General features: G+C 32.5%; 1 protein-coding gene across 1 annotated transcript in view; it reads right to left on the bottom strand.

Moving 5' to 3' along the window:
• The window catches only part of LOC118183131 (protein qui-1-like), a 524850-nt gene that overhangs the window by 194440 nt on the left and 302815 nt on the right, over positions 1 to 27595 (bottom strand). The window contains exon 3 of the mRNA XM_085817074.1: positions 18016 to 18190. Coding sequence (XP_085673200.1) covers positions 18016 to 18136 — 121 coding nt within the window. The 5' untranslated portion in view covers positions 18137 to 18190. The remainder of the gene's footprint in view (positions 1 to 18015; positions 18191 to 27595) is intronic.

Below are 27595 nucleotides of genomic sequence, written 5' to 3'. Positions count from 1 at the left end.
AATTTGTATTCGTTTAACCAACTATATAGCGATGCAATTTCCGTACAGACATTTAACGTGAGAGTAAATCGGGCTGGGGAAGGGAGGAGAATAAAGAATATTTCTCTCAGTAGGTATTCCAGAAAGAATATTTGTGGCAGGAAACGTCGCTTGAAATGCAATCCAATCCATCAGGAGCTAACAAAATTTTTAATGGGCAAAAAATTCTACATGGAATTTCCTGCACATAATCCTCGAAGGGATCAAATAATAATAACCGGCTAATTAAGATCAAACATTACAACTATTTGGAGTATCTGTAGACAAAGTTATCAAATCTCTTTTCAGCTCTATAGGTCAAGTTGTTTTATTAGAACTTACAGTAACAGTTTAACTGCGCTTCGCGAATATCGGCTCCACAGTGGCCGAATAGTTGAGACCGCTGAATACAGGTAGTTTAAGCTGGTTTGGGTTCGATCTCACACAAGCAGGTTGGCTGCATGTTTGGGTTTTGTGACTTCTCCCACGTGTAACATGAATACGAGCCAGTTTCCTTCAGAAAGTCATCCACGAAGGCCTTCCTCCTCTTACATAGCCCTCGTGCTTTATCGTATTCAGGAACCTAGCCTAATTTAACTTTAGAGAATTTGGGTGTTTGAAAGTTTTACGAAAAGGGCGTATGTCGAAGAATGATTTAAAAAAAGTGACTACTAAATTTAAATGATACAGTATAATATAATGTTTTTTTAAATAGTAAACTACGCATATGAGATGGAATTCATTTCTGAAAATATTTTTTAGGAAAAAAACATCATATTTGACAGATACGAATTATAATGGTGTTTTCATTCTTCAAGAAAACTGAATTAAATTGAATTTATTCCCATGCAAAAGTAAGATTTTCTTACTACTATAGCAGGGGTTTTCCACCAGGGGAGATTTTATAGTGTCTAATGGAAAATAAGTTCATCCTTTTATTTTAGCTGTTAAGTATTTAGTTTTAGTTTCTCATTATAAATAATTTTGGTTATTTATCAACATTTTCTATTCTTTATGATTTTTAATTTATAAAACGCTTTAAAAATAATATAAATCTAAATAAATATATTTATGTATTTTTAAGTATTGAAAAGGAAAGAGGAATGATCTTCTAGCAATGGTTAAAGGTGTGCATGGGCCCAGCTGCGACCGAGGAAGGTGCGGACAGCCCCGGGCTTACGATCAGAGAGGCCTCCGAAGAACGTTGAGTTTTTAAGTATATGTACCTATATGTAGGAACACAGAAAAAAGGATTTTGTATCCTGGAAGGGAGATTAGGGTTAAATGAGCCATGTTTACGCTTAAAAGTTTATGTTAGAAGAGCAGATACTATAATTTCTTAAGATATGAGCAGTTTTCCAACCCTCCAGCCATGCGCCCTCCTTCATGCGGCTACTCTGGCGATAGATACCGCTCTATGTGCGAATGAGGGTGGGTAAGCTAGCGTCAAAATACTGTTACAAACTAAGAAGTTTAATAATTTTTTCTCTAGATTTAAAGAAAATCTGAATTTGCACAGATTGGCAGGCCCGCGCCCTTAAAGGAAACCGAGGACGATCCTCCATAGGCTAACTCTCTAAGCTCTAAGACTTAAAACAACCGAGTTACCCATTTAGGTTAGAAAACACCCCCAGAGGATGTCATCGAACCTCATAGAGCAAAACAGAAGGTCGATGAAAATGAAAAATTAGGCCGGAAAAGTCCGGTATAATTTACGCTTAATAATACAAGGATATTCTCTGTGTGTGGGGGGGAAGGTGTATATATATATAAGGCCGAGCCGCTTTATCGAAGTGAGATTAGATTAGTTCAGTAGACTGAATACAAGAAGATAGTTAAGAAGCGAGATTTGGAATTTATGTCATTCAATCCAGTAGAAGTTTTAGTTATGTGCGTGTTGAAGTAATAAACGTGCAAATGAGTTTATTTATAGTAAATCTTTTACTTCCCATTTCTCCTTTTGGCTATTCATTAAGGTAAGTGTTGTATATATTTTGTTCTGTTCTTGCGCTCTTGCTCCGCTAACAAGCATAAATGATGTTTTCGAACAAAGTAAGTAGATAGGTGAAAATACTTTCTACATAGAATGCACGAAAAAATTATATGGATTAATCATGAAAAAATTAAGCAACAGAAAATGTAGACACAAGGACTTCAGACCAGAATTTTATACAAAGCACTTGTGGTTTCAACTTTCTCGGTTACCTTCATTTGTGATGTAATATTCTTGAGGAGATGTATCATACCCACCAGTACATGCAACTTGAAGGAATTACTTTGGATAAAATCATACAAAAATCAGTTGCATTATTTTTTTTTGAAACAGAGCTGAGACGACATGGTTGAAAATGCTTTAATATTTTCCACTTCAGAATGTGAAGAAATGGGCATACCCATAGAGAAATTAGGACAAAAATGGTTTAATACAAAGACGCCAGGAGAAGCGGCGAAACATAAACCTAGACATTGCAGCAAAAATTAAAAGGATGCGTGTTACAATCTGTCAGTACTTTCTATCAAAAATCGGTGCATTAAAATTCGCAGCCATTCAGTCATTGCATCTTATTGCTACAACAATTGAAGAACGTACAAAGTTGACTTTAAGCCCCCACGGAAGCTTTGAAGTGCTTTTTACAATAGAAGCATTTCAAAGCTAAATTTGATTAAATAGCTATCATAGATTAAGAATGAGTCAAAGAAGACTTAATGACTTGGCAATCATCTTCACTGAAAACGCACTAGCTAAAAACATTAACTTTGATAAAGTTGTAAAAAAATTAAAAAAAGCAAAGGTCGCAAAATACTCTTTCAGCAATTTTTATCGATAAAAAGTTTAAAATATTTTTAAAACATCAAAACTGACATGAAAATAAGCTATTTTAAATATATGTTTATTTGATAGATGTAATTCCTTACGCGAAGTAAAGGAAGTATTGTAATCGCGAAAAATTTCGGGTATCTTATTTTACTCGGCTTGATGAGCTCTATTTTTTTAGTCTTACGATTCGCGTATTGGTTGGTAAATTGTGCATTTCTTGCTTTAAAAGTGATTGAATCATGTTGTTCTTATGTTCGGGTTAAAGTGTTTATGCCTTTAGTTAATCTGAATCTAATAGATGTAAAATTATCAGCAATTTAAAAGTGTATATTTCACTAGGCCTAATGAGAAGGCAATTTGTTTACATTTGAAACTCTTAGTACTATAGTTAATGAAGTCCCAGTTCGTGCACCAATTTAAATATCTTTTTGTCTAATAGGACCAAAAGTTAACTTAAAAGTTTTTTACACCAAATCTTGTCTTTCTATGGGCGAAATGCTTGTTTTATCGTAGAAATTCTAATTATAATTGAAAACATATTTTTAAATGTTTTAAACTGTATTTGGTGTTTTAGATTTTTATGTCATTTTACAATTTTTAAGGAAAACGTCTTGAGTTTTTATGCATTTTTGCTTTACCGTGAAATGAGAACTGAATCGTTTGAATGAGAAATATACCTCTAATGAAATTCGAGGAAACAAATTTAAAGGAAGTGTTTAATTTAAAAAATGTGTATAATTTAAGAAAATTAAAATAATTAATTTTTTTAAAAATTTTAATTAATTAAAAGTTAAATTAATTAACATAATTATTTTTATGAAAATATTCTCGTTATTACAGAAAATAAAACAATTATTTTATGAAACAAAATCTCATTATTGATGTAATTAAAAGAACTTTTAACATTACATCTATATTAACAAAAAGTATTCGATATTATTAGTATGTTGGTTTTCATTTATGCTTTTGCAGCAATTGAATGATATACATTTATTTTTAAAACAATTATTCCAGAATAAACTAAAATGTGTTTAGTAAATCGGGAAGATGTGATTTATAGCCTTCAACTCTTACTAATATTTCTTCAATTACTATTTGACAAAATATTCTAAGTTTTTATCTTAGGTAGAAAACTGGGCTTTTGTTTCTCTGATACTATTATCCCTCGAAAATCTTTAAAACTAGAGACTACATCACTTATCGTTAAAATTAGCTTTTTTTTTGCTTATACAGACTGGTTATAATTAAAGTGACGTACTCACAGAATGGGCTTTATGTAGATCTCATTTTGTTTGACGTAATTCGTTGAAATTTGACGTAAACATTATATATACCGCAAGAAAAGGAAAACTGCAATAAAAATAAAATCTCACATTGCATTTGCTTGATAGTGCATTTCATGTATGTAATATAGAGTGGATGTTATGCAAATTAAGAACTGTGTAGTGTTCTGCTGCATCTAAAAGCCTGAGCCAATCTCATGCACTTGAGTGGAAGCGAGTTATTGCTTTCGGAAATAAACTTGCTTGGCGACAGCAAATAGCAACAAGATGAGGCAGCTAGAAGCTCTAAACGTTGGAATCCTCGGCTTAAAACACAAAAACTAATTTTCATTCTGTGAGTACTACGGAAAGAAGAAGTTAAAGTACAGATTCAAATCATAATGACTTGTAAATTAACATAAAAATATTACTATTCTTTGCAATACCAGTAATCAAAGATGTAAAATCACCTTTCAGCTCTAAAGGTTCAGTTGGTTTGTTAGATTCTGTAGTAACAGTTTATCTGAGCTTCGAGAATATCGATACTAAAAGGTTTACGAAAAGAGCATATGTCAAAAAATAGTTTAAAAAAGGCACGACTTCTAAATTTAAAAAAAATGGTGGTTGAGTACTTTTCGAGGAAAATGTCGTAACAAGATTTCAATGAAACGGAGGAAGAAGTCACTATTGCTGTGGTTGACAGACGTTACTGATTTTCTTCGACAAGTGCTCCAGCGGTTCACGTGGTTTTTCTATCCGTTGGTTACCAGCACAAAAAGTTCTGAGATCCATTTTAAAATGGTATCCATACATGATCCGCATTGTACCAAATCTGCACCCTCAGACCTACATCAACGCATTGATTTTGCACTGATAGTGTAACTAATGCCGTTTTAGAGTTGAGAATCTAATGCTGGCCTCCTTTTTCTTTGAGAAGAGTACTCCTCAAGGGGTCTAAAAGCTGTTCCGTCACTTTTATCATTACTGCAGGAAGTAATTCCTCTCTTCTCTCTTTCTCTCCACAAGAATGCTTAGAGACAGCTATCGTAATGAAAATCTGTTCTATACTTCAATGCCGATCACTGAAAGGACTCGGTTTAAAGATGATGGATGTGTATTTCAAGAAGTTTCCTGAATACCTGGTTCTTCTTCCTCAGGATTTGAATCCATTTGACTTCTGGTTATGGGTATACCTGTAAAATTGTGTCTTTGGAGGAAACACAGAGATTCTATTTGAATGGAAAACAAGCCTGAAGATATGTTACTGCAGTTCCTTGAGACATTCTTCGCGCGACAGTTCAATATGATATGATGCACTTTCAATATGTGATTGATGCAAATGGAATGCATGTTGAACGACTGAAGACAATAAATAAAATTTTATGATTTAAAGTTTTGTTTCGTCTTCTTTATGAGATACCTTATTATAAATGGCCTTATAAAATGTTTATTATTTGTCCATTTATAAAATATGTGTTATTTTGCGCACACAAAATTCTTAGTATGTGACTTAATGTACTATTTTTGACTAAAATAAAACCTTTCAAGGAGGAACATTCTCCAACATGTCTGGAAAATATTACTGCTGGGAAAAAATGGATGATTTTATGAAGTCAAAATTATCGTTAAAAATTCTGATAACCATTCAAGAGATTCCTTGCATTCCATCAGCTGACGAAGAAAGATAAGATGGCTATAACGTATTTACTAGCAGTTAACTTTCAATTAAACGGACTTTGTTTAACAAATCTACTGTTTCCCATTGACTCTTATCAAAATAGAAGAGTTAATATAATGAAAAATGTTGACGTTGTTCTTTCTTTTTTAAGTGAATTCTTCTTTTGAATGCTAATTTATTTTACAGAACCAAGGGACTTTATTCTTAAAAGCTACTGAAATACAGGCAAATTATGAACAGTACTTTTTTCTGGTAATTACAGCGTGGATTACCTTTCTTGAGATTAATTTTCAGCTGATATCGGATTAATCGTGATTTTTGCTTAAGTGTGAATGTCGTCCCCAGTATTATGCCAGGTAATCTGTAGTCTATTATATCTGAATTTAGATTTTGTGACATTATTAGCCTAAATCTCTCTTTTATTTGGTTTCATATCTTAAATAAATTAAAATAAAAACCTCCTACCATAATTAAGTTTATGAAAGCACATATTCTTTTTCTCATTCTTTTGCTTAAGAAACTTCAATCAATTAACTTAAAAAGGGGATAAAGGAAAAGATGCCGAACGGTCCTCAAAAACGACGTTCATTCAACTTCTCTCTCTTAAAAAAGTCTTAAATAAAGAGGTTCAGCTAATTTTTTACTTAACTGGAGAGCCATCCAAGAAAAAATCCATAGTGCGCTTCTTTTTCCTTCTTTCTAGAAGAATAATTTTTAAGCTTAAATCACCAGCGTTATTAGCCTGAAACTGCACAAGAACCAAAATTTCCGTTTACTTCCCCCCTTTAGTTTGCCAAGGCAATCACTCCAGAAAATTAAAAAAATAAATCACAACGAGATTGACAAAAGTGCATTTCGAGAATGGTAAATTCAACGAAAGTAGGGAAGCTTTTAAAAGTTATATTATTAAATTAAAAATTGAGTGTAGTGGCTTTAATTTATTTGCTCGGGTAAAAAAGATATGCTTCCTTCGCTAATGGCTTGGAAAAAATATAAAATATTTGCTTATTTGGGAAGACTGAACATGGTTCATATCTAAAAAAAAGTTCACTTTTCCTAATAGTCCATAACGAACTGTCATATAAAAATAACGAGATTTATAATAAGAATCTGTCATAATAGAAACAACAATATTCACACGCGTCATTATATTTACACTTATGCATCATTACATTTACCGCTGTCCTCAAATTTGGTCACGCAGATTATTTCGCGATAACATACAAGTAAGCATGAAAGAAAGAACAAATCACTGAAGAAATTTTGTGAGATTATTTAGCTTTAATACAGCACATCTACGAAAACTGTAGCCAAAATATTACAAAAAAAAATCGTCCTGACATTTTAATTAATTATAGACAAATTTCGTTCAAACTCCACTTGTGGCAGTAACTCTTTCCACATGCGAAAGTAAGTTTCCATTATAAGTAGCGGACTTGTGCCGACACTGAGGACAGTTCTGGAATTACTTTTGGAAATATTCAGGGATGTACTCTTTAGCATACTTCTTTAAAGCCTGTACATTTTCCTGCACCAAAGAGGTCGAAGCCCAATGGCGCAATATCAGGTCAGTAGAGTGGATGAGAAATCGCAGTTTAGTTAAAATTTTTGACTGCATGAGATATTGTTGCGTTTCTACGGGTTCGTGGATTTGGAGTGATTGACGCAACACTTGAGGAAGAATCAAAACACAAATTATTTAGCCATTATTATGCAGGACATTTCCAAAAACACGTTTACAGTCGTCGAAAAACTACGACAAACACGCTGAAACAATCAGCAACACAGCCTTCAGGCTATAACGATAAAAACAGCTTCTTGCCAAAGCACTGCTCCCGACTCAGTCGATCGCTCTCGGAGCTCAACACAAGATAAAACTCGGCGATGCTCTAACTCGCGATACACTGACGAGACACTCGATAATCTCAACGATGCACCAACTCGCGATACACTGTTACTCCGGGTACAGGCAGGGTGTTTATATAGTTTTTTGGCCTGCCTTCGAGAACATTCTTAGACAAACCGGTAAGAATTCATCCTAGAATGTTCTCCATCCGTCTATGGGATATTGCCAATTTTTGTCTCCAAATAATGTCAAATGGGCGATTTCTTGACCAAACTGGTAACCATGTCTTCTCTTGCCATTTTCTGGCAACCCTAAACCTGCTTTGCGGGGAAGCTATCTTATCGCAGCTGGGCATTTCGTAACAATATTACTAAAGACATATGACAGCGAGCATTAGAGATTGAGAATGTGGATCCCGGTCAAGTTTTTGTTAGGTCTAATTTTTCCTAATGGTCTCTCAATGTGCTCAGAATATCTCAATGCACTGTTTGCTGGTCGCAGTATTGTTATACGGTTCCATTACGTACTTGGCTTAATATGGGTCTTATTGAGCTGTTAAGGTACTTACTACCCTTCTAGGAAAAAAGCGTTTCTAAAAGTTTCCAATATGTCATAAAAATGGTGGCAACACTCTCCTTCATTTCGAATTTCGATTGCCAAGGTATATTTTGCAAATTGATACTATTTGCATATTATATAAAATATTTACGTAAATTAAAGTTTTTCCTTCATTTTGGTTGCATTTGATGAGTTCTCATTATGGGGCTTGTGTTTAGTGCTAGGTTCCTCTTCGTTAACACTAGCACAGTGGCCACAATCAACGGTTTTATAATCCATGGAAGACTTTAAAGTCGATGAGGTACAAAAATAAGTGGTACCATCATAAGTCTTCGGCTTCTGAAGTCCCTACATGAAACGAGTGCTCCACGATCTATCTACCAACTGTCGATTACCAACTACCAAATTTTCTGTTATTCAGATCGATGGTCACCTTGTAGACATTAGGTATTTTTTTGGAAGCAGGCAAGATGAATAATGAGCAATCACCTTCACCGGGAATCGAACCACGGACCTCTGGAATACCGACCCAGCGTGCAAAACCACTACACCACGAAGGCGAGAGAAATACCTTATAACCTCAGCTAAGATTTGGGGTCGCTGGCTCCGTAGGATATGGTTGTGTTTTCCATGATCAGATCACCATAATTTCTCTTGCTCGTATAGACAACCTTCATAACAGTAGAACGAGAGAACTCCAATTCTCGAATTAATTCAGAATGCATTGCATGCATTTCTACCTTGCATTGCATTTCTACTGTTTGTCCTTAATCTAAGATATCTAAATCGCGAGATATTACGTTTCACATTTTCTACTTTTCTTTCTGCATTTCCAGCTATAGATATATGTTACGGCAACGCCTTTAAATGAGCAGGTATGTGGCCAGCAACATATTATTTTCATAACGCTGAATGTTCGTGGTTCAGTGGTACTCTAGTGTATTATGAAATGAAGCACTGTATATGCCATTGCCTTCGTAATGCAGTCAAGAACTAAGTTGTTATAAAATGATTATAAGATTTAATACTGTCAATATCTTCTAGAATTACGCATAAAAATGCTACATTTGGTGTTAGAGAAAACCAGTATACTAAATTTAAAAAGCAGAGAAAGTGACAAGAAATTCTAACGATGCATTCAACACAGGTTATCCTTAGCCTGGATGCAGCAGTCGACACACTTTAAGATGTGCTCAAAGAAATAAAAACTCGTGCAGAATAAACCTCGCCCTCTAAATACGGAAAACTATTCGCATCTGGCGCCGGATTTACTTTATTTTTACACTGTATTAGATTTCCAGATACATAAATTTGAAACGCACAACCATGAATAACTTCATCATGATAATTGGTTTGGATGTATATGAATTATTACTAATGTACTGACTGATTAAGTATCTAGATAGATTCTGTTTCAAGTAACTTTCTCCAAATTTTAAAATGTGTTTCGAGATTATTTACTAAACGAAATAATTAATCCAAAGGCCTATTTTACTGCTTATATTTTTAAGTTTCTTGCTACCGTAAAAGACAGTAAATGAACGCTTCCTAAAACACTGTTTGGATACTTCATATGCTGTATGAAATGAGGAATTAATTTTAACAAATTTATTTTATTCATATCCGCGGCATATTATAGGACCCACAGCGACTTAAAAAATTGACAAACTTAACAAACTGCCAACTGCAGTAAAACTCTAAACCCTTGAAGAAAATTTAAGGATTTTTTATGAGATATTTATTTGAGAATGTAGTTTAATTCAGTTTTCTTTAAATGTAACGCTTAAATATGAATAAATTTTCATGTTCGAATGAATATTTCATTCTATAGAAAAACGGCATTCATACTCTTCAAATTCCTAAAAGTAGTTTTTATAAGCTAAACTAATATGTACATCTCTACATATAATAAAAGAAAGAGTCTTCTATAATAAATCTATAAATTAACTTTTTGTCTACCTTCAAGAAACTTTTTCAGGTACAGTTTCTGAATCGGAGTGTATTTCATATATGAATAAAATTTCCACGTTTATTACATTATTTCTACGAATTTCTCATATTTCAGCTTGAAGCGTTAGGGAAATATGAAAAATATTAAGTCAGAAATAAAATTTTAAATATTACTTTCACGGGAGCTTCTCTTTATGTTTTTAATTAATCACTCCAAAAATATTTTTCTAAACTAATTTTCAAGTTCTACAATAATAAGGCGATGCTAGTTTTGTTATATTTTGAAAGTAATATTTTAAAAATGTCTTCTATAGCAAATTTAAAGATTAAAAATATTAAAAAAATCGAACAGTATTTTTTTATTATGAATACTTAGATTTAAATTTGCGGAACTTTTTGAACTTCGATATAATTAGTAGAGAAATCATAGCTCAATTAGTGGTTAAACTTAATTGGGAAGTCAAAATGAATTTATTAGAGTGACTATCGATTAATGATAACAGCTGAATTAGTTTACAATTGAATTAAGTATATTTGAATTATGATTTAGGTGAATAATGTTTTTATTTTACAGCATTAATATTTAAGTTTTGTGTTCTCATTTACAGATTTTATAGGCCCTTAGATCAATAATGTCTTATTTAAGATTTTCAGATAATATTTGCACGTAACATTTTCGTTGACTCATTCCGACCCAGGTATTTGCAGAACTATATTATTTTAGTTTACAAAAAATGAAAAGAAATGCAACTGTCATATTATTTAGATATGTAACGAATTTCCAGCCTTAAAAATTCTGTTTAAATTCAGCCTGAGGTGTGACATACTAAAAAATTAATAATTTGTTTTCTAACAAAAAATATAATCCTTTGTTTCGCATTTCCTCTAAACTATGAGCTTTGCTCTAAGTAGTATCTAAAGAACCGTTTTTCAATACATATAATCTTAGGATAGCATAATATTCGAACTGTAAGGACTTGACAACTGAAGGTAACCCTAAATTTTAATTGAAATTAATGAACAAGATATATGAAATTTTAATAACAAAATTCCTATTTTCTTAAAGATTTAACACAGCTTATCATGTACCCTTATGTACTTTTAGATAATTTTGTATTCTAGTCATAATTTTAAAATATTTATCAAATGCAAAATTTGAAATTAATTTATTTTGCATTAAAATGCATCAGATATTATTAACGATAGATACCCGATTTTAAGATCAAATATAACTCTCAAAGTTGTTAAACTTTACAGCCAGATTACATTTATCCATTCGTATCGAATTTATGTGGAAAAAAAATTGAGAAGGCACGTTATCGGCTGAGAGATATTTTGCATGGAGAAAGAGAATTTTATCTCCATTTCGCACCAATAAAATATAGAAAATTGAAGTATATTTTCTTAACTCTTTCACCAATCCTTCTGAGAGTTTTAGGAAATGTAACTTGAGCCATAACGGAGTATCATTTTATTATGGATTTCAGTTACATTCAATTGGAGAAAATTGTTGAGAAATTTAGGCATACTGAAGAAGATGAATGGGCAAATCGCCAGTTGCCAATTTAGTGAAATATTTCCTGGTCACGTCAGCGAAAGCTACATCTGCATTTCTCTCATTTTTTTTCACTTGGTCTTTTTACATGCCTGCAAGGAATTTGATTTCTAATATACTTCGCCTATTTTTAGTTACTATTTTGTACGACTATAGCGTAATAATAATATTTTTCCCACACATTTTTCAATATTTTGAAATCCCATTATTCTGGTGAAAATAATAGATTTTAATAAATGTTATTTATTAACAAGAGTAATACAAGTTTCGTATAAAAATACCAATAAGAATTCTTTTGTTATACTATTAATTCCGATAAATTTAGCAGGCAGAAGTTAAATAAATTTAGCAGGTAGAAGTTAAAGAAAATATACCTAATAGTGTTTCGCGCATTAAAGTATTATATTTTATTCGGTTTCTTTTTGAACAAGCACCTCAAAACTTTGGAGCAGTATATGTAAATTTCTATTGCATTAAAATAAACTCAGTTTAGGAGGTAACAAGTCGGTCAAGAAGCAGTGCAGCAGGCGTAAAATTCTACTATTCATTCCAAGCTTCTTGAGACAGCCCACGGTTAGAGATACGTAATATAATATGTAACACTTGTTTCGTTGAGACACGAGCTTAATGTTATATGTTAGGTTTCAGAATTCCTTGCATGTTAATAAGACATTAAGATGATAAAGAAATTAAAGTATGACACTGAAAATGAATTTGAACGGCCGTAATATTATGTTGTTGATTATAAGTGCTCTTAATTAATTAATGAACTTCTTGTTGGTTCCAGACGTATATATTGTTAACTCCTAACTTACAGACTATCAGAAACTTCTACTCTTAACGTCATTAGTACGTACACTCAGCTCTCTACATCTGGTTTCCTCGGCGTTTATCGGAAGTGTAATGCGTCTCTAATATTGTCTGACTGCCAGGGTTTTCTCCGCATCTGGAGCGCATATTGTATTCCGAATTTTCACCTCCGAAATTCTAGTCATAATTGCTATCAACTTCTTCACTTATTACATAATTAGGTGGCCCCTCACTTCTACATAACATAACCTATTACATGCAGGTTCGAACAGCATCCTGGAGCCTATAAATATGACCTGCTCACCTAAGTCATTTAGTTGTAAATACTTGCGAGGGAAAATTCGACTATTCCAAACATGAAATTTTAAAAAAAAGTATCATTAAACGCTATTGCCTTATTTAAGTATTAATTTCGAAGGTCAAACAACAAAAATCAGCTTTATATTTGCAAATTTTCACAGGACTAGTTTGGACGGTTTTACCGAGCCATCATTCTCAGCCGCCAAAGCGCAAATGAAGGAGGTAAGATATAGTGATTAGATAAGATAAGAAAAGAATGGCAGGATAAGAGTTAAGCTACTGGCGCCATCTATCGATGAAACGATAACTAAAACATAATTTCCTTAAAGGCTGAAGGCAAAGATGGATTGGAATTAGGGCCGTTAACTAGAAGAGACATATTTTTTTTTGAATGTGAAACGCCTCTAGAAAATCAAATTCACCAATAGAAGATGCATTTTTAATAATTTTGGCTGCAGCCCAGCATTTTTCTGCAGCTGCTCGGCATGCCCACTATTTCGAAAACCACTAAACAGCGAGCGGGGAGAGATACACGTGACTCAGTCGAACAAATCTAAATGGTAATCCAGTTGAATTCATCTAAATATTATTTTAAACTATATTTTAGTTCAGACGCCACTATATATAGTTAGAAATATTAAATCCTACGCCACGAAAGCCCTCATGAAAGAGGATATGATAATTTCTTATAAATGGTATAAATTTTAAAATTTAATATATATATATATATATATATATATATATATATATGTAATGTTTTCAGTTATTTCAACACATCGTGGGTAAATGGTGAGGCTATTCCATTACGCGTTTTGGCAGATGGTTGACGAAGCTGGGATGATTGAAACACGGAGAAAAATGACGACTCAGGACTTTTCACTTTTAACAGCATATCTTTATTTTAATTTACAGCAGATGATTTTTTCCAGATGAAGTTACTCAAATAACGTATTCAGTAATTGAACTATTAGATACGACTGACTTTAAACTTTAATACGTCATAACGTTCTAACAAAGAAAGAGGAGCATAGCGGAGGCGTTAGCAGGATGAAGGCGAGAAGGCATCTTTCTGTCTAGGAGAACATATGACGCAGCATTTATATGAAGAGATTATGTAACAGAGTAGCTTCTAGAAAAATCGCGATCGTATTTTTTTATATCTTACATCTTCCCCCCCCCCATCAAAAAGAGAGGACCAGGGTGAGAAAAGCATGCATATTAGTAAAGCAAAATTATGAGAAAAGACATGAAAGCATCCAGGACATAGCGTACAAGCTTTAACTATGGCCTATCATAGTTCTGACTTTCTCATATAAAATATTGACTGTATAGCATATGAAATTTTGAACATTAGAACTATGAGTTATAAATAAATATACAATATCAATATATGACTAATTTTAAAAGTATAACATAATAAATATGGAATACTGATAAATAAATAAGTTATAATTACAAAAGTACTCAATTTTGTTGAAAATTCCCATTTTGTTTTTTGAAAGTCCTTTTCATAAAAAGAGTTCGAATAGAATGAAAATATCTCGTAAAATCTCTAAATGCCAGATAGTCCATAAATATGATGCATGTTGATAGTTCACAAATATGATGCATGTTGATAGTTCACAAATATGATGCACTTTTTTAAACTGAATATGTTTTTATAATAGTAAACTTTGATTAAAAAATATTTAAAATATTTCTTCCTTTATATAAAACTTAGAAAAGAAATAGATTATACAATTTATGAATAATATATTATGTGCAGTTGTTCTTCTCATCATAGGCAATTAAGGATTGACATATTTTACACTTCAATACAAGTTCTTAATTAGCCGGTAGGATACATATCCTGTGCGTTAGAATTCATACGTTGCGTTGGATACATTCCTGTGCGTTGCCATCGAGTATCTGCAAGTCCAAAAGTGCTAATGTCAGTGAAAAGGAAGTGTACAGCAATCTTTTAAGTGTTTAGAAGAAAAAAAAGTGTTTTAAATCATCAGAGTGTACCTGTGCTTCACAGAAGTGTTATCATCGAAACTGTGGCTACGATTGTGAAAGCAAATTAGTTAATTAATGCCTTCATGTTCTAATCTTCAATATATTTACTTCCCGTCAATCTATGTGCGCAACCTGGTATCAGCATGTCAACTACACCGAACCGTTCCAAAACCAGTGTGCTTAAAGTCAAAATCCATTCTTCGAAATTTAATTTAGCATATACGGGGATTTAAAAAGTGCAACGTCGTAATTGAACAACGATATGAAAATGTGAAAAGAATTCGAATCATAGATTTGCTGCGAGTACTTAGAAATGAAATCTAGTGCCAGCCTTTCAAAATTAATTCAGCGTTTGTTTATAGTAAAATGACGAATATTTTCCGAGTGCTGAAGTTTCAAATCATTCCAGTGTTTTCAAGATTATCGCACTGCATGTTTTGATCCGTCTCTTATGCAAATAAATTCGAAGTTATAGGATTAAATTTACACTTGAATTAGGTGGCAGAAAATTATTTTCGCTTCTTCTTTTCCGTAACTGAATCTACATTGGGAACTGATATTTTTCTCTTAATAAATTGGACATTAAAATTGAACACTGTGGTATGAAAAAATATAATTTATTGATATTAGAAATTTGAATTCTAATAATTTAGAAAAAGTAAATAAGTAATTCTTAGACTTTTAGTTTTTTTTAAGGAAGTCCATTAAGATAAAAACTTGTATTTTTGAAATTTTGTTGAAAATTTTGAATACGAATTTTATATTTATTCTAAAAATCAAGTAGATGTAAAAAATAAGTGACATTAGTACAGATAGTATGAAATTATGGTAAATTCATGTTAAAATTTATGAGTGATTGTGTGTCAAGTATAAAGTATGATGAGGGTGTACTGGTTCCTAAACAGCGGCCTGTAATTACCTTTGTACAGTTGTTCCTTTGACCCTCTTCATGTAAGATAATGTTGAAGGCTCTCATTTTATGAATGTATGTAATTTTTTTATATTATTATACCTTGTTTGGGGAATGTATTAGTGCAGTTCTCAAAGTCCAGTTGCCTTATGCAAGAAACGGAGGCCTTTTCAAGTAACTGCCTAGGCACCCTGGGCCACCAGTGCAGCGAACGCACTGGTTAGCTCAAGAGGACAGGCCTATTGATGGATATGTTTGTTTAGAAGTATTGCGAGGCCTTCCAGTTTGGTAAAATCAAGTAAATGAAAGATAATAACAGTTAAACCATAATTTCTGAAACTGCTACTCCTATTATATTTATGGTGTTAAATTATAATTTATCAGTATAGAACTTAGTATCATAATTATTTATGTGTGTTGCATTTAAGTAATGATTATGTAACAGTTTTATTTTGTGATATTCTGTGATAACAAGAACCTTCCGTGAAGAATTATGATTATGTTAACTCTCAAACAAAAGGACTTTTGGACTGAAATGCTGAAAAATTCAATAGGATTCTTAAAATTTTAAATTTATTAAAAAATGGATATTTATAAATTATACTTTACAGGATCGAAATTTTATGACTTATTTTTTTATTTATTTATTCTTTTTTCATTTGCTAGTGCTTTAAAGCTTTTTCTTTATAAAGGCTTTTTTGTCGCTACGGCTTTTTTTGTCTTGAAGATGGGATATGTAAGAAAATAATATGTAAAAGATTAAATTAGCAGCGTAAATTAATTTCCCTTCTCAATTCTAAAAATAGTTACCCCCTCTCTGCACTGCGTCATTTCGAGACTATTCTATGTCATATCATTCTTACGTCTTTATGGTGATCTAAATGGAACTAAAACTCAACCAGCCAATAGTAATTTTACAGCAATATTAACTATCAATCAAAATACTTTGAGAACCAAAACTAACTCAGTATGACTTGAGATTTCATCCTGAATATTACACACAGGCTTTCAACGCTTTGGACTAGCTGCACTGCTGTCTGTCTGCTGCTGCTTTCTTGCTACAAAGTTATAAAAAATGTAAGCCTTTTGGAACAGGCACATTTAATGTGCCGACTTGTGTGTACCCGCAACATGTTGATGAAAATAAAACTGAAGATTTAATCTGCTTTCGCCTCCAATTTCCAAGTCATCGTGGATCAACACTTCTACGCCGTCCAAATTTCTGCTCCTGGTGATTGCTTCTGAGTCTGGATAATAAAATTTAACTTAAAATGCCCTTTGAATTTCATTTTCCTCGCAAGTGAAAGTTCTTTAAATTTGAGGCAGTAAGTTGTATAATTTTTATAAGATACAATTTTAAATATTAACAGCCAGTGCTTTATTTAGAAGAATTTAAGTCGAAAAAAAAAAAAAAAAAAAAAAAAAAAAAAAAAAAAAAACCCTTACTCGATGAGATTTTCTTCACAGAGGTTCAGTACAAAATTTTAATTTTAATACATTTTTGCTGAAAGGTAACTTCCAAAATTAACAGTTTAAGTTAGAGTTTAACAAATAAAAGTAACAGTTTGCTGAAATGTAACAGTTTTCAAAATTGCTTTCAAAATTAACAGTTTAAGTAAAGTTTAACAAATAAAAGTAATAGTTTGCTAAAAGGTAACAGTTTTCAAAATTGTCATAATCTAAACAATCACATTTACCTTAATATTATCAATTACATTTACCTTGAATTCATTTTCTAAACTAAAGCAAGGGAGAATGACTAACCCTCAAAGAAATATTTAATACTGGAATTATTTTTAAATGTTTAGATTATTTACATACAGATACAAGTTTCTAGTAAGATATACCGTCATCGTAACGAGGAGGGGAGGACTAATGGCCTATAAAGTTCTTTGAATACGTGAGTGGTGTTAAGTAAACATAGGTTAATTTCTATACGACGTTATCACTACGAAGGCATGCCTATACCTCTAGACAGACAGTTTCCGAATATTTGATCATGATTAAACTATTTAAATGGGCAATGACGTTTCAACCGGAAGTGATACACAAAACTTTGAAATATTTAGATCTAGTGAATAAAAAGTATCCATAACATAGGTCTTGAATTAAATTCTATCGATTTCGAAGGCGATCAAACACAGGTACCTCTTATTCTGGGTAACAAAAAAAATTTTTGCTCCAACTAAACTTGCTTTTCGGTTTAATTTTAAACAATTCTTTGTAAATAATAGAAACAAAGTTGAGGAAATCCTTTCTGAAGCGTTTACAGTAACAGCTTTTATTTACGTTATGAAGTAACTATACTGTACCTGTTTTCGTAGAACTGACGAAGATGTTTACCACCCTAGAAGGAGGGTCCGGAACGGCAGTTAAGTTGCCGAAAAAGGTGGCCTGGAGTGTGTCATCTTGGTACAGAAGATCGTGGGCCATGCTCTGTGCCTGCCCACTTAGTGTCAAAGATTATGGTTCAACTTCATGGATTTTCTGGAAAAGAAAATATTAAAAGAATTAAATGAAATTCTTTTTCCCTCTAAACATATCGGAATTTAAATGAACAATAAAATTTAATTTTAATTTAGTTGCTTTTTAAAAATCTTTTATGTAATTAACTACATAAATAATTAACGAAGCAGTTAATTGGTTAACAAAAGCAGTTAAAACCTTCCGAGAGAAAATAATACCATTAATTTTCCGAGCAGACTAAAACTTTAACTCATTCAATAAATCCAATCGTTTAAGTTTTAGTAAGGAGTGCAATAAATTTATCCCGGGCACTTAACTAGCAAATGTACAAGCATTCAACAAGCAAATGCACATACAGAAATGAGTTTTTAATCGCTTAATTTATCAACCGGTAACATATCGATTAATGTTTAATCGGTAACATATTGATTAAATTTAAAAGATAAATTACGTATGTAATGCTTTGCCGAATGACACCATTCTGAAAATCCGCTATGCAGCTATGCAAGAGAATCTGTATAAATTAAAGGTTATCATATTTTTTTATTCTTTATTTCTGTAATTCGAGATAATAGATAATTTTCTACTAGAATCTGATGGTCCTCTCTTTTACTATGAATATCGTCCTCATTTTGCCTCATAGATAATATTGCCTTTAGTTTCGTCCATAGTATTAATTAAACAAAACAGTTTGAACAATCGGACAATCGTTTCTGGCTTTCGCTTCGAATAATTGAGGCCTTGTTATTAACCTTCAGCTTGTTTAATATGTATAGCTAGAAAACTAGTTATTTAAACGTTTGGCTGTATGTACAGGGTGATTCCTAATGAAGTGTACAACTTCAATGCACTATAAATCAAGAGCAATGCAAGATATTATATACTAATTGTAAAAGAACTTTATAGGATTATTTTCAGTTTTGCTAGAGACAGTCACAGATGTTCTATGTGTGAACCCTTAGTCACACGACACGATGCAAACTCTATCGGCGACTTCTTGGAATATAGTCGTACAGTTGGTGGTCCAGGACTTTTACCTTTGCACAAACAGATAAATAGATTTTCTAGTTGAAGATTCGTTTTTGAATTGCGATCGAAAATGTAGTTGTACAGCAGTTGCAAATTCCGTTTTGCTAAATTCAAGAACAATAAAAGCCTTCTCCACTGCAGACGTCACCATTTCGACTGACTAGTTACATGACATACACGTTAATTGCCTATGTCAGTTCCATAAGGACTAGACTCAAACTTTAAGGGTCTGTCTATCTTGTGGTTTGCTGAGGTTGTGCGTGTCTTTGATTGTCACTGTTGAATCACACTATACTTTGGCTCTATGTAGCACCATTCGGTTTCTTCGGCAACAGGAGCAAGTCAGAAACGCAGAAACTGTCAGTAAAATCATAATTTTCTTTCTAATCTGTCTTAATATTTTCTAAATTGCTCGTATCATGTAAGCAACTTTCTAACAGTATAAATCTTCAGCGATCAATTAGTTTGCAAGAAGCGGATTATAACAGATAATTTCTTACATATCCAAAAAGAAACCTCATAACATTATGTTTTTCGCATAATATCTTCTTTTGGAAGTTGCTGTTGATATCTTGTCTTCATAAACTGACTGCATTTTACGTTTCGTGTTAAAAAAAAAAAAAAAAAAAAAAACTGTTTTTTGTACTCGGTGACAATTTGACTTATTTTGTTTTTTTTTATTTGGTCTTTTTTCCAACCTAGAGAAGTCAGAAGTGTGCGAATTTCTATTACTTGTTTTAAGACCATATCTAACAATAGGGGCAGAATTTTCTAAAGCTACTTAAACAATTTTCATTCAGCTTCTAAATCGCGATGGACTATTGAATTAGTTGGCTCGAGCTGCTCAAACGGATCTTTTAACAATAAGGAGGAATCTTGTTCTATCCAACCATATACGGAAAGCAATCGGAAGTTGAAGCTTCTCAAACAGATCTTTTATCACTAAAATGGAATCTTGTTTTATCCAACCACATACGAAAAGCAACCGGCACTTTTTATGAGACTCAACACATTGTGTTTTGGCAGGTTTACATTATGTGTGGAAATAATACAACATAAATACTGCATAATAAATCTTACAAAGAAAATATATTTTAACTAGGAAGTACTACTACTCATTTATTACAAAATATGACATAAACTGAGTCTACTACAATATATTATATAAGTTCTAATTCTAAAATATTTCTGCTTGTTTTTCAAAACCCTCTAAAAAGATTCATAAAGAAAAAGAAAAGAAAAGAGAGAGAGAGCTTCGAAGTAACAGAAAAATTCTTCCATTAGTCTGATGTATTCTTCAAAGGCTCATGACATCTTACTAATATTTCTTCCATCTTTTCAAACAAGATAAGGGTTTCTTTGCGTTCTGTTCTCAACTTCGTCCATCTTTCTTTATCTAAAAGGGGCTGCCGTGATACAGAGTAGGAGTTGGTTAAGAGCTTCGTAACAAAAGCGAATGATTTACGGACGTAGAATTATTGTTTCCTTTACCAGCCGATTCAGCTCTTGATTTGTAACCGACCGTTAATCGGAGGGCTTGATGTTACAAGGTGACATGTTGAGGGACTTTCTAAAAATATATAAATAAAAGTAGGGGGATTTGTTTTTTAGACTAGAAGTACGTTTAAGTCTAGGATAAAAATTTAAATTTATGAGTTTAGTTTTAAATTAATGTAAAATGTCAGAAACTTAGCAAATTACTTTATCAATTCTTCAGCTCAATCTACGTAAAAAGAACTGATTCATGCTTCTGTTTTAGCATCAGGAATATCGACATAAAATGTATCTTCGAGTAATCGCAAAGAATTAAAAAAATATTTAATGATATCTATGAGAAAAATACAGCAGTTGCAGTTTACAGCTTTAGCTGAAGCGCAAACTTAAAAAAAGTACTACATTTAGTGTAACGTTACTGTTACAGCGCAAAATATTATAAACATTCAGATCGTATAGCTCGCATATAAAGAGGCAAAAAAATTGTTTGATCAAATTATTTGAAACATGTTCTTCAAATAAGGTTTATTACAACGTAATTAGATTTCTAATCTGGAAAACTTTAATAATGTCTAAAGACTATGAACGAACTTAAGGATCTATCAAAAATTTATAATATCAACACTAAAGCAGAACATTCCATTGTCTCCGAGGTCCAACAGGTTTCATCCCATTCGAATCCCGTAAACGGCCTGGCTGCATGGGCGTTTTCGTGGTTTTCCCATGTGTAACGAGATACGAGCCAGTTTCCATTAGAAAGTCTCCCACCAAGGCATCCTTTCCTTTAGGCAGATAGCCCTAGTTGCTTTACCGTAATTAAATAAATCAAATTCAAATCCATTGTCTCCGAAAAACTAACATTTAAACTCTTCGAACTCCAGTTATTCGAATGCCGAATAATCCGGATTGCATGATCTTCAATTAGGCCAAATGAAATTTATTTGTAACTTCGAATGTGTCATTGATTTAAGAATTAAGAGAAAGATATAAAATGTAGTAATAATTTTTAATTAATTTAGAATAATGTAGAATATATACGGAATTGTTCTGGAGAAAAATAAAGTTGTAAACGTTTGGGCTATTAGTCTCGAAACGGGATTTAGAGCCATCCACTATAAATGAATATATCACTTTTCAAATTTCAAATTATCACTTTAAAAACATATTACCGTTCTGCATTATTTTTAAAGAAATTAAATAATAAGTATGTATGTTTTCTGCATTGTGGAAAAAACCCACGGTACCTACAGCCATTAAATAACGCCGTTCTCCACTTGAAAATGTTCACCTGGAAGCTCGAATTTTGAATTTTATATTTAATATTTTGTTAAACTTTATTGAAGTTTTGATTAGCTATCTCACAGTGGTCACACTGTACGGAATAAAGCATTTCTATCTCCAGTGTTCAAATTTGTATATGGGATATTCTAAAGGTATACTGTTTTTAAATATTTTGAAAATTCCCTGTTGAATTGAATTTTAAATGCGAAGAACAAGATATTTAATTAAAGCACAAAACGTTAATAATAAAAAGGCCAAAAAAGCACTTTAAGCCATCTTACTAAAGATATGATGAACTGAGAAAAGACTGGAAAAAAATAAATTAAAAATTTAAAAAATAAATGCCAGCCAAACTGTATCGTGAATTCTAAACATAAGCTGCTGTAAAAAGTTTTGCAATTTTGCCGTTGAACTGTATATGCCATAAGTGCGAAGAAAATGGTGTTTAATAATAAATCTTAAAAGACAAAAATATATGGGTTAGCAGGAGTGAGCTCAACATCGGAATGACAAATTACGACCTCAGCGATGGTGAAAAACCTTAACAAATCTTTTTGGGCAGTCATTAAAATCTGAACCCTTTCACATTTAAATTTTTTTTATCTGTGTAATTCTCTCTTAAATATAGAAGTAAGATACAAATACTTATAAGAAATCCTTTATAAATTACAGTATATTATACATTTCACCTACTTGCATATATTTTATTATACCTTTCAACTATAGGATAAAGGTAACTCAATTACCTGTATTTTCTGAATATCCCAATAAGATAAGACCGTATTTAGCTTAGATATTTCGATTTCAACACTCTTAAGCGAATATAAAAAAAATTGTGGCCGAATGGCTAAGACCGTTGAATGCCGGTAGTTCCAAGCATATCCATACCCACAAAATCAGCTGTCTACATAACAGGTTTCGTGAATTTTTCTCTTTGTAATGTGCATATGAGTCAGTTTTCGTTAAAAGGTTACCCACGAAGGCATCTTTCTTTTTATATATATGCCTTTCGTGGTTTTGTTTAACCGCATTAAAAGAAACAGGAGGGAGTAGCAAAAAACTTCGGATGAAAATAGCTAAAAGTGGACGAACTGAAAAGATAATGAGTTGCCAAAGAATGAATTTACTGTTTCTTTTAAGAAGGATTTATGAATGCACAAATAAGAAACACATATGAAAATGATACGAAAACATTCTGTTGAGCAATTGTTTGTCATGAGCAAATAATAATGTAACCAATTTGATGTCTCCTTCTCCATCATGATCTCCATTAAACTGGATTTCCATTTCCGCATTGTATCGAAGACGTGTGTTGGTACTAAAAAAATGTAGCAACAAATTTCTCAAAATAAGAGAGAATTTAATGATAGCAAATTCGAAAATAGTAATTAAAGAGCTTTGAAATTGAAAATTAAATTTTATTAGATTGCTTTACGTCAGAATGTCCCCACTCCCTTCCGGAAAACATACACTCAATTAAAGAAACAAAAATACCTTTAAAATTCTCTACCTTTTTCTAAAACTTTCTCGATTAATTGATCTCTCGTTATTTTCTTCTAAACTCTATCACATATTTCTCTCCTTTTCTCACTGTTAACTTTAGGTTATGGATACAGATTGTTTAACAATAATAGGTACCCCCAAAATATTTAATAATTGGTATGAAGAATTAATAACTCCTAGGGGCTCAGCTGCTAACATAATTACGTAAGCTATTTTATGGAATACGATTATTTTAATCACCAATCTGAGTGAATGATTTAGGTTTGTTACTTTCAGGTTTAGGGAAAACTTAGCGAAAACTTTAAAGAAAATATTTAATTTAGGCCGAATATAAGCACAGAAAAAATACTAAGGCGGCAAATCTGCTACATACTAAGGCGGCAAATCTGCATAGTATCTTCGCGAAGTCGTCAAATAAAGATTTGCATCGTTTTATAAATATAATTAATTTTGAATAAATATCTGGCAACGATATCTGAAAAATGAAACTTCTAGCGATTATTGTAAGCACCCGCTCCTCTCTGTAGTCATTAGGTTTATTTATTACGTTTAGCCACACAGTGCGCATACCATAGAATTTTGGGCATTGTGCTTTGTTTTCGTAAGGTTGAGTTTTCGAATTTTTTATTTCAAATAAAATTAAAATAGCCAGTTCATTCACTAACTCGTATGCTCTAAATAATGATTAAAGAACAATAAATAATGCTTGCATCAGTTGATCAGTTGGCAATTAATCATAGCAAAAATGCTAAGGCTTAAGAAAGGTATGTATAAAAATCAGTTTCATTCTTTCAACGCATGTTTTCAAGGTCATGTGGTTAGTGAATCCATCTGGATAACTGTATACTTTCTCTCTCCTTTTCACATGGCTTCGTGGTGTAATTGGAAGCATACTCGACGCCTTTTCGAGGGATGCAGGGTTCGAGTCCCGGTGAGGGCACTCACATTTTTCATATCTCCTGTTTCAAAAAAATCCTAATGACTCCACAAGTGGAAGTTCCGTATTCGAATCTGGACTAAGGCAAAGTTCATTTATCAGGTTTTTTGACTTCGAAGAACTTAATGCTCTCTACAGTGGCATGAAGAAGTAAGAATGTAGTGACGATAACTGATAATGATTTGAATTTGGTGGACTAGATCTCGTCCTTCAAATAAATCATCTTTTAACTGTAGTGAATATTAGTTATTATTGCATTCTCAACCACGTGCAATACCACCAATGCCGGATGGTTATGACTGAATACTGTTGGTTCAAACCGGGTTCGTACTCAGGCTGGCTGTATATTAGTTTTTCAGCTGCATATTTTGCAAACGGCGTGGCTGTATATCATGTTTTCTTGGCTTTTCCCATGTTTGATATGAATATGAGCCAGGTTTCCTCACAAAAAGGTCCACGAAGGCATCTTTTCCCTCTGAAGCCTTTGCTTTCTTTGCCATATTCATATAAACTGTTCACTATGTGTGTGTTTTGAATTGTAGGTGTTTCGCGTGCCCAGCTTGTAAGATCCGTAGCTCGAAAGCCGGTAAGACCTTAGTTGATTTATAACGCTTCTTGTCTTCAAAAAGCTTAAAGGCTTCTTCATGTTTTTACGAAATGTTTTTGGCGATTACCAATTAGAATTAACGTGATGCTAAAGGTAAAAAATCATAGCAGCCATCTAGCACATTTTTCCAATACTTAAGCCTATGTTATATTGTTACGGTTTTCGTATTCAGTTTGCTACTTTAGTAGAATTTGTAATTAATTGTTTTACATTCTCGTGCAATGTAGTACGAGACTTATTTGAACAGAAAGCTACGCCGGAAACATTAAAATACAGGAGAAAGCGCATTTAGGAGTTTAATAAATAGATATATCATAATTGTACTCTTTTGCTATCCTAAAAAATGGAGAAAATACCAGAATGTTCTTGTGCAGGATTAAAAAGCTTATAAAAGCGGGAGAAAAACATCTCAATTCAATTGTTTACTTAGTTCGTGTTTTGATTGTAGCCAATTCGCGGTGAGATCGGATTAGCTTTCTCTGTTTTGAATTGAGTTCTGTATAACGTTTTAGTAGCTAAAGCATAACTTCTGTGAGATATTGTGATATTGTACGAATATCTCTGATGAAATTTCAGCATTTTATTATATTTCTTGGGATAAGAATAGATTTTATTAACTGTTTATCGACTGGTGCATTCAATCGATTACGAACTCGTACGCACGCAACAATATTTTCTAATATTAGAGATCCTATCCTCTCATTTATAATGGATCTTGTTTGAGAAACAATGAGCAGCTATATATCCAAAATATGTTTCTTTCTTTTGATTTATTAAATACTCATGCCTAAGAATTTGGCAGGAAAAGAACTAGGGCTGTATTTCTCAAACGAAAAGTGTTCCTTTCGGCCGACCGCATCAAGGCTCAGTGGGTGAGACATCAGATTTAGAAGCCGAAGATCCCGACTTCGAAACCCATCAAAGGCAAGTCGCATAAAAATTGATTTTGTTTAAATTAACGTTTTGTTAATTTATCTTCTTTATACGCCATTTTCTAGAACCTTCCCAGTCGGAAATGTTTCAGCTTGTTTATCAAGTGTATACAAGTGGTTACTTATGCAGTTCGAATAATAAAGTCTTGCGTTGAAACTTTTGAATAATTTTCCCTTAATTTGTCTTAATACAATCACTTCATCTTTGCAACAATATTCAATTGTTTTATCTGCTTATTATTTGACGAACGCGGTTTCATAAAAGCTGCTTACCTATAAATACTGTGCATACGCATAATACTGGGCTTATACATAGATGTTTGTTAATCTATTCATCTGAATAATTTGTCGTGTTTAGAGCTAAGCAATTATTTTTAAAATGTGTTTATTGCCCTCTTTAATTTTAAGCTACTTTAATAAAAACAGCATTATCATGCATTTTAAAATTTATACAATTTTCAGTTTAACTGTAAGTATTAATCAATATTTGTAAATTCGAAAATATTTTATTGCATTTTGTAGAAAGAATCCCATCATTCGCATGATGCACATGTCAAAATAGTCCAGTTTTTGTACCCTTCTTTATATTCTCTGCAAGGTACAAAATACTGGGGGGAGGGAGATAGCCAGAGTTTTATTTTTTGCAGTGTTGCCATATTACTTCATTGATATGATCCATATTATATAAACAGTTTAATAGCTAAATGGCCCCTTTACTTTGTTGAAGAATCACATTAGAAAAATAATAACTTTTTTTTGAATAATCCGCTAGTCCATTAAGAAATGAGTTTCTAAACTCTTCATGAAATGTAATGAATAAGCCACTCATACCCTGGAGAATAAAAGGGCTGGAAAGTTCTACTCAGTTCTTTAATTAATTAGTTCAGCGTTGAGGAAGGAGGTTTCATCAGAATCGTTTCTGCATGAATAGATATGGAACAAATGAATTCACCGCTCATAGTAATAATTTGGACACAATGAAAATAACCAAGAATGGTTAAAAATTCTTTCGAGTTGAAAGAAGTTAAATTTGATATCAAAATGAAGCGTAAAGACGGTTTTCCTCAATTGGCTGAATGATTTAAAGCGGCTTTTTGAATTATTTTAAAGAAGGATGTACCGTATATACCCGCGTATAAGTTGATACCGCGTATACGTCGACCCCCACACTTCGATATAAAAAATTCGTAGAAAATAAGAAACCCGCGTATAAATCGACTCCCCACTTCCGAAATCCTTCAACGTCCTATTCATGGTCAGATTCGCCAAACATTTCATAGAACTCTTCTGTCGTCATTGGCTCGTCATACATATTTTCAGTCTCGAACTCTGTATTGTTACAATCACTACTAGATCCTTCGTCGTCATTTTCACTTTCAAAAACAGCATCATCTTCCGTGCCGTCTAGTTCGTTGCTAATACAACATTTTTTGAATGATTTTATAACCATTTCAGAGAGTATTTCGTTTCAAGCATCTTTAACCCACTGAGCAATTTTTTAAAATTTTGACGTGTATGCCTGTTAACAAAAGTATTTCATGAATGAACAATAACTATTATAAAGACTAATACGTACGTAAAAACTATCTGCATTTCTCTTTTGTTGGCGTGTTGGCGAAACTTTTTATCGCTCGATACTGATC

Source organism: Stegodyphus dumicola, chromosome 1 (assembly GCF_044657685.1).
Source record: "Stegodyphus dumicola isolate Sdum_Otavi_A_Nest chromosome 1, ASM4465768v1".
NCBI lineage: Eukaryota > Metazoa > Arthropoda > Arachnida > Araneae > Eresidae > Stegodyphus > Stegodyphus dumicola.
The sequence above is the reverse complement of the archived record's forward strand: the minus strand, read 5'-3'. Positions and strand labels throughout refer to the sequence as shown.